The sequence below is a fragment of the Scomber japonicus genome, chromosome 19 (genome assembly GCF_027409825.1).
Source record: "Scomber japonicus isolate fScoJap1 chromosome 19, fScoJap1.pri, whole genome shotgun sequence".
Lineage (NCBI taxonomy): Eukaryota > Metazoa > Chordata > Actinopteri > Scombriformes > Scombridae > Scomber > Scomber japonicus.
Window position 1 is genome coordinate 31,819,286 of NC_070596.1, and position 12,683 is coordinate 31,831,968.

At 42.9% G+C, this 12,683-nt stretch overlaps 1 protein-coding gene across 1 annotated transcript; it reads right to left on the reverse strand.

Moving 5' to 3' along the window:
- Window positions 1-625: 625 nt before the first annotated feature.
- LOC128379951 (interleukin-7 receptor subunit alpha-like) lies at window positions 626-7,969 on the reverse strand. The gene is made up of 8 exons (XM_053339589.1): window positions 7,803-7,969; window positions 4,931-5,060; window positions 4,689-4,861; window positions 2,147-2,298; window positions 1,900-2,056; window positions 1,389-1,485; window positions 1,234-1,306; window positions 626-1,006 (listed from the first exon to the last, which is right to left on the reverse strand). Exons 1-8 carry the CDS (start codon window positions 7,891-7,893, stop codon window positions 626-628), a joined length of 1,254 nt encoding a protein of 417 aa, XP_053195564.1. The 5' UTR covers window positions 7,894-7,969.
- Between the last annotated feature and the right edge of the window lie 4,714 nt (window positions 7,970-12,683).

The window sequence follows — 12,683 nt, forward strand, 5'->3', positions numbered from 1 at the left end:
AGGTGGAGATGAACTGAGACCACTTCCTCTGAAGGTCTCTGTGTGGTTGTGTTGGTCTGAGTACGACTGCTGAGCTCAGATCTGCCCAAACAAATCAAACCAAGGAGGAAAACCAACCCGAGTCCTGTTCAACCAGACTGATGTAGACAGGGAGGACACATCCTGAGACTCTACCGATGCTAGCAGCTCTGTGGTGCTAACCTGAGCTAAAAGCTAAACGCTAATCAAACCGGAAGATTTCAGAAATGTCAGGACGTTTGGAAGTTTTGGGCTGGAGTTGGTTATTACAGTTCATCCTGAGGAGAACATGAACATGAGACACATTTCATGACAATTTATCAAATACTTGTTGAGATATTTAACTTAAATCAACGTTAGAGGAAACATGAGTTGATCAGCCAAAGTCAGCTGGATTCCTCCTCTGAGGAACATGAATCTGCACCCAATATCAGAGCAACCCCTTTAGCTGGATAAGTGTAACCTTTGACCTCATGGTGGAGCTAAAGGATCACAGATTCATTCTTTGGGGAACACTAATTTCATCCATTATTGTTGAGATGTTTCTGTGTGAACTGACCGGCAGATATTCTCAGAAGATGAATAAATAGTCGCTGCTTCTCTTCACCTAATTGATCTGGTAGAAGCTGGACATGGTGACGTAGGCCTCCTCCTGCTGGCTCACTGCAAACACCTCAGGCTCCTTCTGTCCGGCACTGCATTCAGGTGTATGAGGTCGCTCAGCCAACCGGGGGACGTCCACCGGGGACGGACCGCTGTTCTGGACGCTGTCCTCTCCGTCGGAGGAGCTCCTGCTCAGCAGCTCCAGCTCCTCGGTGCTGATGCTGGCGTTGTCCCTGGAGCAGTCGGAGCTCTGGGTGGAGGAGGGAGCGTTGGAACGGTCGGCAGCAGCAGGAATCGAGGGCTCTGTTTCCTCACATGATGCTTTCTCTATCGGGGAGATTTTAAGGGCGCTGAAGACCTCCGGTTTGATGTGCAGCAGAAGACCCTGCACAAACAGAGACGTCACACATCATCACATCATCACATCAGATCATCAGGTACTGACAATCACAACCTTTCCAATGCTGTGACACCAGTGAACCCTCCAGTAATCCTTAAGATAGATTCATCACAGTTATAATTCCTCTGATAACTAGAAGTCACTTTAAAGTAAATGTGTCGTTAATGAACAGATGGTTTTCTGGCAAACAGCCTCAAAGTAAAACAACTAACTTTATTAGGTTTGCAGATCTGCACCAGTGTGTGTTTGGGATGTGGGATGTTCGGCCACATGTAGGTGAATATTCTGTGAGGGGAAAAGAAAAGATCATTAACATATGAAACATGTCGTTTATGTGACTGTCTGAGAGGAAAGCAGAGACGCGTACTTGTTCTTCCAGAAGAAAACAACGCTGAACGTCAGAACCACCAACGGGACGAGACACGCGATCAGTTTGTAGATCGACTCCCACTGCATGTTTTCTCCTTTAAGAAAGAAAAAGAAAAGAGAGAAAGCAAAGAAAAGGTTGTTCTTCTCTTCTGTATTAACCCTGTGCTTCATGTGTTTGTGTCTGTTTCAGATGTTCCACCAAAGAGACTTTTCTCCTCACAAGGTTTCAAAGAAATAACTGTTAGAAACACAAAACCTGAAAAATTAAACCAAGTTTTTGTGTCAAATTTAGTTTTTTCTTCTTTCCTGCTCAGTTTATCATCTGAGGATCCTTCACAAAGCAGCTCAAACCCCCAGAAGCTGTAACAGTCACATGCTGCACTATTAATAATGTGCTTTTAATATATCAGTCACAGCCAAATCTTTTATTTTACTTTAATTTCTCGTATGTCCTTTTACTGGTAAGAACTCCAGTAAATGATCAGAGTATTAGTTCCAGCTGTTCTTACCAGCAGGAGAAGAGAAGCTGTAAGTTTTGCCCCACTCGCTCCAGCTTCCCTGCAGATGTTCGCTCGGCATGGCTCGCACTTTGACGTGGTACTTCCTGTTCTTCTGCAGGTGCTCCATGCTGATGGCCAAAGTGTCTTTTTGGAAGACATCTTGAGTCTGTGGTGAAACAGATCAATCATGGATTCATCCAAACACTTCTGATCATGTTTAAAGGTAATAAACATACAAGACAACAAATTTTCTCACTATTTCACTGTCAACCGTCCAGATGTGCAGCTGGAACCGCTGATTGTTTATTTTCAGGTAATCGTTGTGGTACGGGGTCCGGATATGAAACACAGCCTGGTTGGACTCCTGGTTGAAAGTCACGTTCCACACATGAGGACTTCTGGGTTTCACTGCAGGGACACAAAAACAACCACAAGACTGGAAAGATTGGAAAGACTGGAACAACAAACAGACACTTTCACACCTGAAGAAATATTCAAACCCAGTGATTTCAGTGGGTCGTCATGGAGACTCCTGCAGTGTCACTGGTAACCTCAGATTTACACACATGCATTAATAATGACTACTGATCAGGTGATATGGTGCGTTTGTTATTTCAGCTGCTGTAGTGAAGGTCTAACTGACATTATATTCCTCCACAGTCACTACATTCAACCCCTGCAGATAATCAACCTTTTTAAATGTTAATGCACCATTACTTCATGTTTCATAATATTCATCATAAATAGAAATGAAGAGGTAGAAGAGGAGGGACGGGCCTTGAGAGCTTAATTATCTGCATATTCCTAACTTGTATGATGTAATTTGTGTTAGGGGTTTCAGGTAGTTCGTGTTCATTGGTCCCAGTCTTGCTGTGAATGTGGGGCCGGCCCCTCCCACAATGCAATGTGTAATATATGTGAGAAAATATGAATGTGCAAACTGACAGATAATATAAATGTACTGAATAATGCCGGATAACAAGCCAGAACAAACAGATCTGAGCTCAGTCTCAGTCATCGCTGTGTTAAACAGTGAATCCAGAACTATTCAAATGGGTTCTCGAAACTCAGAGTGCAGGTGAGTCATCTCTCAGGTGAACAGAGGTTTTCACCCAGCGACCACATGATCACTGTAAAGCTGGTTTATTCTTCCACAGTCAGTTCTGTTGTTTCTGAGGCTGACTGTGAAACTGTGACCTGCAAGAAACATGAGAACATTTCTCTGCACCGATACGCGAGCTTCAGACTCTGAGACCATCACTGCTGAGAATCATGAAGACTGAGGCAGGCAGGAACTTCCCCAGCTTAAAGACGATAAAAGTCAAACCAGCTGATTCAGCAGCTACGTGATGTCGTCCCCAAACTCATGGAGACGTTTGCACAGAGGATGACTTTTTGACTTTGACACAACTCTATATGATAAAACTCCTAAAAGCTTCATTTCACAACTTCTAATACATGAAGAGTGGAAAAAACTAAACCTTCCTGTTCACACTCTGAGGTGTGGTGACGCACCCTCCCCAACAGGACCTGCCTGATCCCCAGGGTGTTCATGCTGATCTATGAAGGTTGTTCTCCAGAAACAGTCATCTGTGTAGTTTGTTGTGGCTTCAGTGGTGTTGCTCTCCCTGCTGGTGACTCATTTCTTCTCAGCTTGGTTGGATCCGTTTATGATAATTTAGGCCCGAGCACTAAACAGTGAAAAGGCCTTTTTGAATCTGTAGGAATTATTCTTCTTCTCTGAAAACAAACGCATTTCACAACCTAAACGTCACATCAGGCCTCGCAAAAAAGTTTATATTTCATGGCTCTCGGGAGCGGGCTCCACAGCGCCCCCTAGCCCCTCGCTCCAGACTGACATAGACTCACTCACTTCAGTATAATGCCAACACACACGGACTCCTCCTAGAGGTTTAATCCGACCAAATTCAAATTCACTCAGAAACATCTTCAGACATAGGGGTGAAAAGTTACCAGAATCTTTTTCCTCCATTATACCTGGTTACCATGGCGATGGGTGGACGTTTCGCCATGAAACAGGAACTGCTGGAGCCCTCCCTCCAGATTGACACAGATGAATGATTTTCCGTACACATGTATCATGTAGACGCACAGGAAAGTCTCTTGGACCCATAGCTACTCTAACTCCAACAGGAAGTCAGTTTTTATTCAAATGTTCAAATGTGACGCTGTTTGTTGTCATTTCGACGCCTTGCAGTTTAACAAACTCCTTCAGATTTAATCCGACCGACTTCATATTCACTATATCTCCCCTCTCTCTCTCCTCCTGTGTTTGTGTTCATGTAGATCTGTTAAATTCACTCTCTCTGTCATTTAAAGTGTTTTGTGCCTCGTAGAGAAACTCTGAGTTTATCTCACAGCTGATCACACGAGGACTGTTTTTATTCACCATCTGCTCGAAGGACACCTGCTTCCTCTCACCTCTTCACCTCCGCTTCAACTCATTTTCACTTTCTGTCTGATCAGGTAAAATCCCTGAAGTCGCGTTGCCATGGTTACCATTGTTCATTTAACTGAACAAGAAGAACTAATGACGTTGCATTTTGTATTATTGTGCTTTTACATTTGATATTATTCTCCCTAGAAAAGAATAGAAAGCTTTATTGTCATTATATTTAACATATAATGAGATTACAGGTGCCACTCCATTTGTACACACAAGACACACATGCAGCTAAAACAGATGAGATAGGAAGATAAACTCTCCTCTACATGAACAAAGAGTTGAATGAGTTAAAACAGGGCTGAGACATACTGAGCACACAGGAAGCATTTACCTATTTTTTTCAGGTCGAGCGGGGTGGTGATGGTTCCTCCTCTCTTCAGGTGGACGGTCAGGATGAACTGAGCCAGCGGCTGCAGATCTTTGGAGGTGATTTCGTCTCCGGAGTCGTTCAGACATCTGATCTTGTTCACAGCAAAGTCTCTGTAGCTGTGGACAGAAGATGAGCTGAGAGTCAGAGTCTGAGACACACCTGAGAGTCTGTGTCTGATCCTCTTTGACTTTTAAACTTTTTACCACATGATCATTCTGTCGATGAAGTCGCCTTCGTTGTCATCCTCATCGTCTTCGCTGTGGCCTTCGATCAGCTGACAGGCCACACTGCTCTCCTTCATGGAGATGTGAGAGGTGCAGCTGATCCTCGGCTCTGAGAGGAAACACAACACATCTGTCACATCCTGACACTCCTGACTCTGAGATCAGTTCAGACCAAGAATCATTAACTGACTCATTCAGATTAGGGAAAAGGATTAAATAAAATGCTGCATACATATCTTTAAAACAGTCAGCACATACTGGACAGTATATGGCTCAGTGATAAATAAGATGATGAATTCATAAATGAGTTAAACTAGTTTTAAAAGCAGCATCAGGTTTGTTAAAATGTACATTTAGTATTTTTGTTGGTCTTCTAGATAAATTCAGACTGAACTCCGCAGCAAGACATCATGGAGGTTACGCCCAGTTCAATATAATCAATATATTAAAAAAAGATCAATAAGAGAGTCAAGGAAGGAAGGGAGGAAGAAGGACAGAGGAAAGAAGGTAGGGAAGGAAGGAAGGAAGGAAGGAAGGAAGGAAGGAAGGAAGGAAGGAAGGAAGGGAGGGAGGGAGGACGATACGAAGGTTATAGATAAATTCAGACTGAACTCCGCAGCAAGACAGCATGGAGGTTACGACCACTTCAATATAATCAATATATTAAAAAAAGATCAATAAGAGAGTCAAGGAAGGAAGGAAGGAAGGAAGAAGGACAGAGGAAAGAAGGTAGGGAAGGAAGGAAGGAAGGGAGGGAGGGAGGGAGGGAGGGAGGGAGGGAGGACGACACGAAGGTTATAGATAAATTCAGACTGAACTCCGCAGCAAGACATCATGGAGGTTACGCCCAGTTCAATATAATCAATATATTAAAAAAAGATCAATAAGAGAGATTTGAAATGACATTTGACCCATTTTATACCAAAAGACTGAATGCTCCTGAACATGTCAAATGGTGTAACCACAAAAGAATGATAGATATTAAATATTGTATCACCTACAGTGTGTTTAAGTGGACTTATACTAATAATGACTTCATTTAAAACATGTAAATGTTTCCTGGTCTCCATGGTAACCAGATGAAATGTAATATTTAGAACAATAGTATTCCATTAGCTTTATTTAATATAAAAGTTATAATGTAAGATCATGCCAAACTAGTTGATATGGTGTTTTATTGACTATTTACTGTTTTTAAGCAAGTTGAATTATTTGGTACAAAGTTTTTATGGTTACACCACTTAGACATTTTTGCGATATCAGCTGATAAAACCAGTTGAGCGATATATCAGTCGGCTTTAATGGTTCAGTCTGATGCTTCACTCCACACTGAAATAACTGCTGTGGATGTTCAGACATTCAAGTTTCCCAGAAGATAAAATCCTACTTTTCCTTTAGTTCCAGCTTGAGGCCGACTTTCATGGCTCAGAGTGAAATATCTCAACAACCATCAGATGGATTCTCATGCAACTATTCCCGTCATGGTGGCGCTGGAGGAGAAGTGTTCCCCAGAGGATGAACCCAGAACATAAACTCTGATATCTTCAAATTCATACATAGTTATCTTCAAATCAATCTGTGGAGTATTGATATGATGTGTCAGTGAAAAGGTCGACAGTCTGACAGCAGCGGTCACTGACGGACTGAACGCTGATCACAGCTGGTTCATTCGTCTGTGTGAACTTCACCTTTGACCTCTGACCTTTCACCTGTCAGCTGTTCATCGCTCAGTGTTTCAGGACAAATAACAAACCTTTTGTTTTTCCTCACACCTCTCACCTCATTTTCACACATTGATCTGCTCCCACTGATCAACTGTCAAACACTCACAGCAACCCAACCAACTCCAACCCTCTGACAGAAGCTCAACCTTTACTTTATATTTAAACAGTGAAAACAGAATAAATTCGGTTTATTCAGTCTAATCAACCATAAATTAATGATAACTTTGCTTTTATTCCATAACTTCAGCCAGTCGCTCATCACAGATGAATGCTGTTTTTTCTTTCAATCAATAAAATACGTCTGAAGTCTAAAAGTGCAAAACTGTTATTCATTTATTTTATTATTAAATCAATTCAGAGAAATAAGTTTATGATTCCACTGAAAACACTGAAGAAGTACTTCACAGATACTTTACTGCAGTAAAAGTACTAATACTGCAGTGTACAAATACTCCATTACAGTAAAATTACTGCAGTATTATAGTGATGTATTATGCAGTATTACAGTAAAAGTACTGCAGTATTATAGTGATGTAGTATGTAGTATTACAGTAAAAGTACTGCAGTATTATAGTGATGTAGTATGTAGTATTACAGTAAAAGTACTGCAGTATTATAGTGATGTAGTATGCAGTATTACAGTAAAAGTACTGCAGTATTATAGTGATGTAGTATGCAGTATTACAGTAAAAGTACTGCAGTATTATAGTGATGTAGTATGCAGTATTACAGTAAAAGTACTGCAGTATTATAGTGATGTAGTATGCAGTATTACAGTAAAAGTACTGCAGTATTATAGTGATGTAGTATGCAGTATTACAGTAAAAGTACTGCAGTATTATAGTGATGTAGTATGCAGTATTACAGTAAAAGTACTGCAGTATTATAGTGATGTAGTATGCAGTATTACAGTATTTGGTACTTTTATAAACTCTAAGTAACTCATGTTAAATATGATCTCCAGACTCATGATGTAACTGTGCATCACCCTCACTGATGTGTCGGAGTCTCTGAGAGTCTTTAGGAGCCACAACAGAGTGAACCCAGCCTCAGGGTGACGGAGCAGAAGTCATTTAGGAGTCATTGTGATCACATGTGGTCATAAACAGTGTAAAAGTTGTTCTCACCTGTGTCAGTGTCTCCGTCTCCGCTCTGAGCTGCAGTCTGAGCCGCCAGCAGCAGCAGCAGCAGCGCAGCCACACGCCAGCTCAGACGCATCTCCGCTCCACTTCTGCTTCTTGTTGTTGTCACAGCAGCAGAGAGACGCTCACCTGTCAGCCTGCAGCTCTGCAGCTCTATGCTTTAACCAGCAGCACGCAGATAGAGAGAGAGAGAGGGGAGGGGGGGAGGGAGGGAGGTAGAGAGGGAGGGAGGGAGGGAGGGGGAGAGAGAGAGAGAAAGAGAAAGAGAGAGACAGAGACAGAGACAGAGACAGAGAGAGAGAGAGAGAGAGGGAGAGAGAGAGAGGTAGAGAGACAGAGAGAGAGAGAGAGAGGGAGGGAGGGAGGGAGGGGGAGAGAGGTAGAGAGACAGAGAGAGAGAGAGAGATACAGAGAGAGAGAGAGAGAGAGAGAGAGAGAGGTAGAGAGAGAGAGAGAGGCAGAGAGAGAGAGAGGAAGCAGAGGAAGGAGGGAGGTGTCACAGGATGTAAATCAAAACGTCTTTGTTCAGCAGACTGAAGGGAAACAAACACGCTGCTGTTCATCTGCTCACCTTTAAAACAACTTTCAATAAAACACATCAGTGTGTTAAAGAGAAGAAGAACAAAGAAAACAGACTCAGTTCATTCTTCACATCTGAGAATAAAATGATCAGTTTTTGGTTAAATGTGGAAAAAGAAGTGAACTCTGATGTTCATTAACTCTGAACTCACCATCTGTAATATTATATTTCATATTTTGGCTAAAAAGTGTTTTAAACAATTAACTGATTATTAAAATTGTTGCAGATTAATTATTTTATTATTATTATTGTTTAAAATCCAGTTAGAACCAGTTTCAAACCTTAGCTGGTCTAATTCTAACTGGATTTACCTGCTGAGTCAGCTTGTTCAAACTGGTTTAAATTGGTTTCAATCAATCAATCAATCTTTATTTATAAAGCTCCAAATCCCAACAGAGTCATGTGAAGGCTCTTTCCACATAGAGCAGGTCTAAACCGAACTCTTCAGGTTTCATTTAAAGAGACCCAACATTCCCACATGAGCAGCACTTGGTGACAGTGGAGAGAAAAAACTCCCTTTAACAGGAAGAACCCTCAGAACCAGACTCAGAGTGGGAGAACATCTTTTAACAGGAAGAACCCTCAGAACCAGACTCAGAGTGGGAGAACATCTTTTAACAGGAAGAACCCTCAGAACCAGACTCAGAGTGGGAGAACATCTTTTAACAGGAAGAACCCTCAGAACCAGACTCAGAGTGGGAGAACATCTTTTAACAGGAAGAACCCTCAGAACCAGACTCAGAGCGGGAGAACATCTGCCTGGACCGGCTGGAGTAGAGAGGAGAGAGAGGAAGGAGAGGAGAGAGGAGCCCAGTGCATCATGGGAGTCCCCCGGCAGTCTAAGCCTATAGCAGCATAAACTAGGAGCTGAAACCCCAACTATAAGCTTTATCACAAAGGAACGTTTGAAGGCCACACTGCTCTCCTTCATGGCGATGTGGTGCAGCTGATCCTCGGCTCTGAGATCAGTTCAGACGAAACAAAAAGATTCTTATTCTCTTATTTATTCATCAGTCAGTGATGAATAAATAAGAGTTGGTAAGATGATGAATTCATAAATTCAGACTGAACTCCGCAGCAAGACAGCATGGAGGTTACGCCCAGTTCAATATAATCAATATATTAAAAAAAGATCAATAAGAGAAAACTGGATCAATGTGTAATTAGTCTTAAACGTAGAGAGGGTTCTGCCCCTTGGAACCAATCTGGGAGATGGTTCCACAGGAGAGGAACCTGAGAACTGAAGGCTCTGCCTCCTGTTCTACTTTTAGAGATACTAGGAAGCACAAGTAGGCCTGCATGCTGGCAGCACAGTGTTCTAGTAGGTTCATAAGGTTCTATGAGCTGGGAGCGCAGTGTTCTAGTAGGTTCATAAGGTTCTATGAGCTGGGAGCACAGTGTTCTAGTAGGTTCATAAGGTTCTATGAGCTGGGAGCGCAGTGTTCTAGTAGGGTCATAAGGTTCTATGAGCTGGGAGCACAGTGTTCTAGTAGGTTCATAAGGTTCTATGAGCTGGGAGCACAGTGTTCTAGTAGGGTCATAAGGTTCTATGAGCTGGGAGCACAGTGTTCTAGTAGGGTCATAAGGTTCTATGAGCTGGGAGCACAGTGTTCTAGTAGGGTCATAAGGTTCTATGAGCTGGGAGCACAGTGTTCTAGTAGGTTCATAAGGTTCTATGAGCTGGGAGCACAGTGTTCTAGTAGGTTCATAAGGTTCTATGAGCTGGGAGCGCAGTGCTCTAGTAGGTTCATAAGGTTCTATGAGCTGGGAGCGCAGTGTTCTAGTAGGTTCATAAGGTTCTATGAGCTGGGAGCGCAGTGTTCTAGTAGGGTCATAAGGTTCTATGAGCTGGGAGCACAGTGTTCTAGTAGGTTCATAAGGTTCTATGAGCTGGGAGCGCAGTGTTCTAGTAGGTTCATAAGGTTCTATGAGCTGGGAGCGCAGTGTTCTAGTAGGTTCATAAGGTTCTATGAGCTGGGAGCACAGTGTTCTAGTAGGTTCATAAGGTTCTATGAGCTGGGAGCGCAGTGTTCTAGTAGGTTCATAAGGTTCTATGAGCTGGGAGCGCAGTGTTCTAGTAGGTTCATAAGGTTCTATGAGCTGGGAGCGCAGTGTTCTAGTAGGTTCATAAGGTTCTATGAGCTGGGAGCGCAGTGTTCTAGTAGGTTCATATGGTTCTATGAGTTCCCTCAGACATGATGGAGCCTTTGTGCCGAGGAGAACAATGACTGTTATCAGACTTTTATTTTCTTTGTTTAACTTTTAATCTTTTACAACGTTGGTTAAAAAGCGACTTTACTGCCGAGCAGCGCTGCAGTGATGAGCCGCTGCAGCAGCTACAATCTAACCCTAACCCTACAAACCACTTCCTGTCTACTTACTGATCTGGTTTGTTTTTAAATGAGGCCAGGATGTACACATTTATCTGAGTTTACTACGAGCTGTCAGGTGACTGTCGGAGCAGCAGGACCCGTCTGACACCTGAGCGTGACCAGAAGACGACGTGTGACTGAATCACACGATAATCTGCAGCTTTACGTGATGGAAACTCTGATTTTAGTTTCATTTCATTAAGTCTGCCTGCAGCGTCTCACACTCTCTCTTTATTCTCATTTCTCTTCTTTCTCTGGATCAGCTGCTGCTTCCTGCACTCAGCCAACAGGTGTGCACGCTAAGCTTTATGTTGTGAAGCAAGGCATGCTGGGAAATGGTTGTGCAATACCTGCTGCTCTGAGTTTTACTGCAAAAACAGAGTCGGAGACGAGCAGCGATGCATCTGAGATTAACCTCAGTGTAAAGACTTTAATCTGAAGCTTTTTTTAGGTTGAAATACTCTGAGAAGTACCTCTAACTGTACTACAGTAAAGTACTAGTACCTCTAACTGTACTACAGTAAAGTACTAGTACCTCTAACTGTACTGCAGTAAAGTACTAGTACCTCTAACTGTACTGCAGTAAAGTACTAGTACCTCTAACTGTACTACAGTAAAGTACTAGTACCTCTAACTGTACTACAGTAGAGTACTAGTACCTCTAACTGTACTACAGTAAAGTACTAGTACCTCTAACTGTACTACAGGGTTTGATGCCTGGAGGCTGAATACTCGCCTACGATTGGCTCCAGACTAGTTGTGATGTCACAGAAACATCATCGTCCAGAGCATGTTTCTGATTGGACGAGACTTTACAATACAAACATTTCTGCATCACTGTGAATGATTTTAGTCTTTTTTTCCTTTTTTATACATAAAATAACCTTTAACCTTTAACCTTTAACCTGCTGCTTTGCTGCTCTGCTGAGGATCAGCTGACACGCTGCCTCGGGGTCACATGACTGCTCAGACGGGTGGAGGCTCGACTATCTGAGCCGGTCGTGGGTGCAGATGAGGCCCTGGGGGGAGGGGGGGGGGTGTATGAGAGTGTGTGTGTGTGTATGTGGGGGGGCAGGGGGGGTGCCTACCTGTGGAGTGCATCTGTGGGCGTGGGCCGTGGTTAGCGGGCAAGGTCTCAACTTTTAGGAGAAAACAGAAACTCTGGAAGGAAAGAAGGACGCGTTGTTTGTTTGTTTCTCTCCAAATGTTAAAAAAAGAAGAAGTCCGTCCTCGTCTCTGTGGAGGAGAGGAGGGGGGAGGAGGGGGAGGAGGGGGAGGAGGGGGGGGTGTTAAACCTGCTGCTGCACTAACACTCAGAGCCTCCTCAGTGTTTCTCTGCAGCTTATCTGGGAGGAGAAACACTCCCACCCCCCAAAACCACACGCTGAGGTTCATCTCTCCGCTCAGCATCACAAACATCTTCAGCTGTGGTTTGGTGTTTCTCTCTCTCTCTCTCTCTCTCTGTCTCTCTCTCTCTCTGTCTCCTCACTCCTCTCTCTCTCTCTCTCTCTCTCTATCTCTCCTCACTCCTCTGTCTCTCTCTCTCGCTTTCTCTCTCTGTCTCTCTCCCCTCTCTCTCAGTGTCTCTCTCTCTCTCTCTCTCTCAGTGTCTCTCTCTCTCTCCTCACTCCTCTCTCTCTCTCAGTGTCTCTCTCTCTCTCCTCACTCCTCTCTCTCTCTCAGCAAACATGTTCAGTGTTTACTCATCTGATGTCAAATACTAATATTATACTACTGTAATACTACTATAATACTACTGTAATACTACTGTAATACTACTATAATACTACTGTAATACTACTATAATACTAGTTACTTATAGTAGTATCTGATACTACTATATGAGCTGGGATTATAATACTACTGTAATACTACTATAATACTACTGTAATACTACTATAATACTGCTGTAAT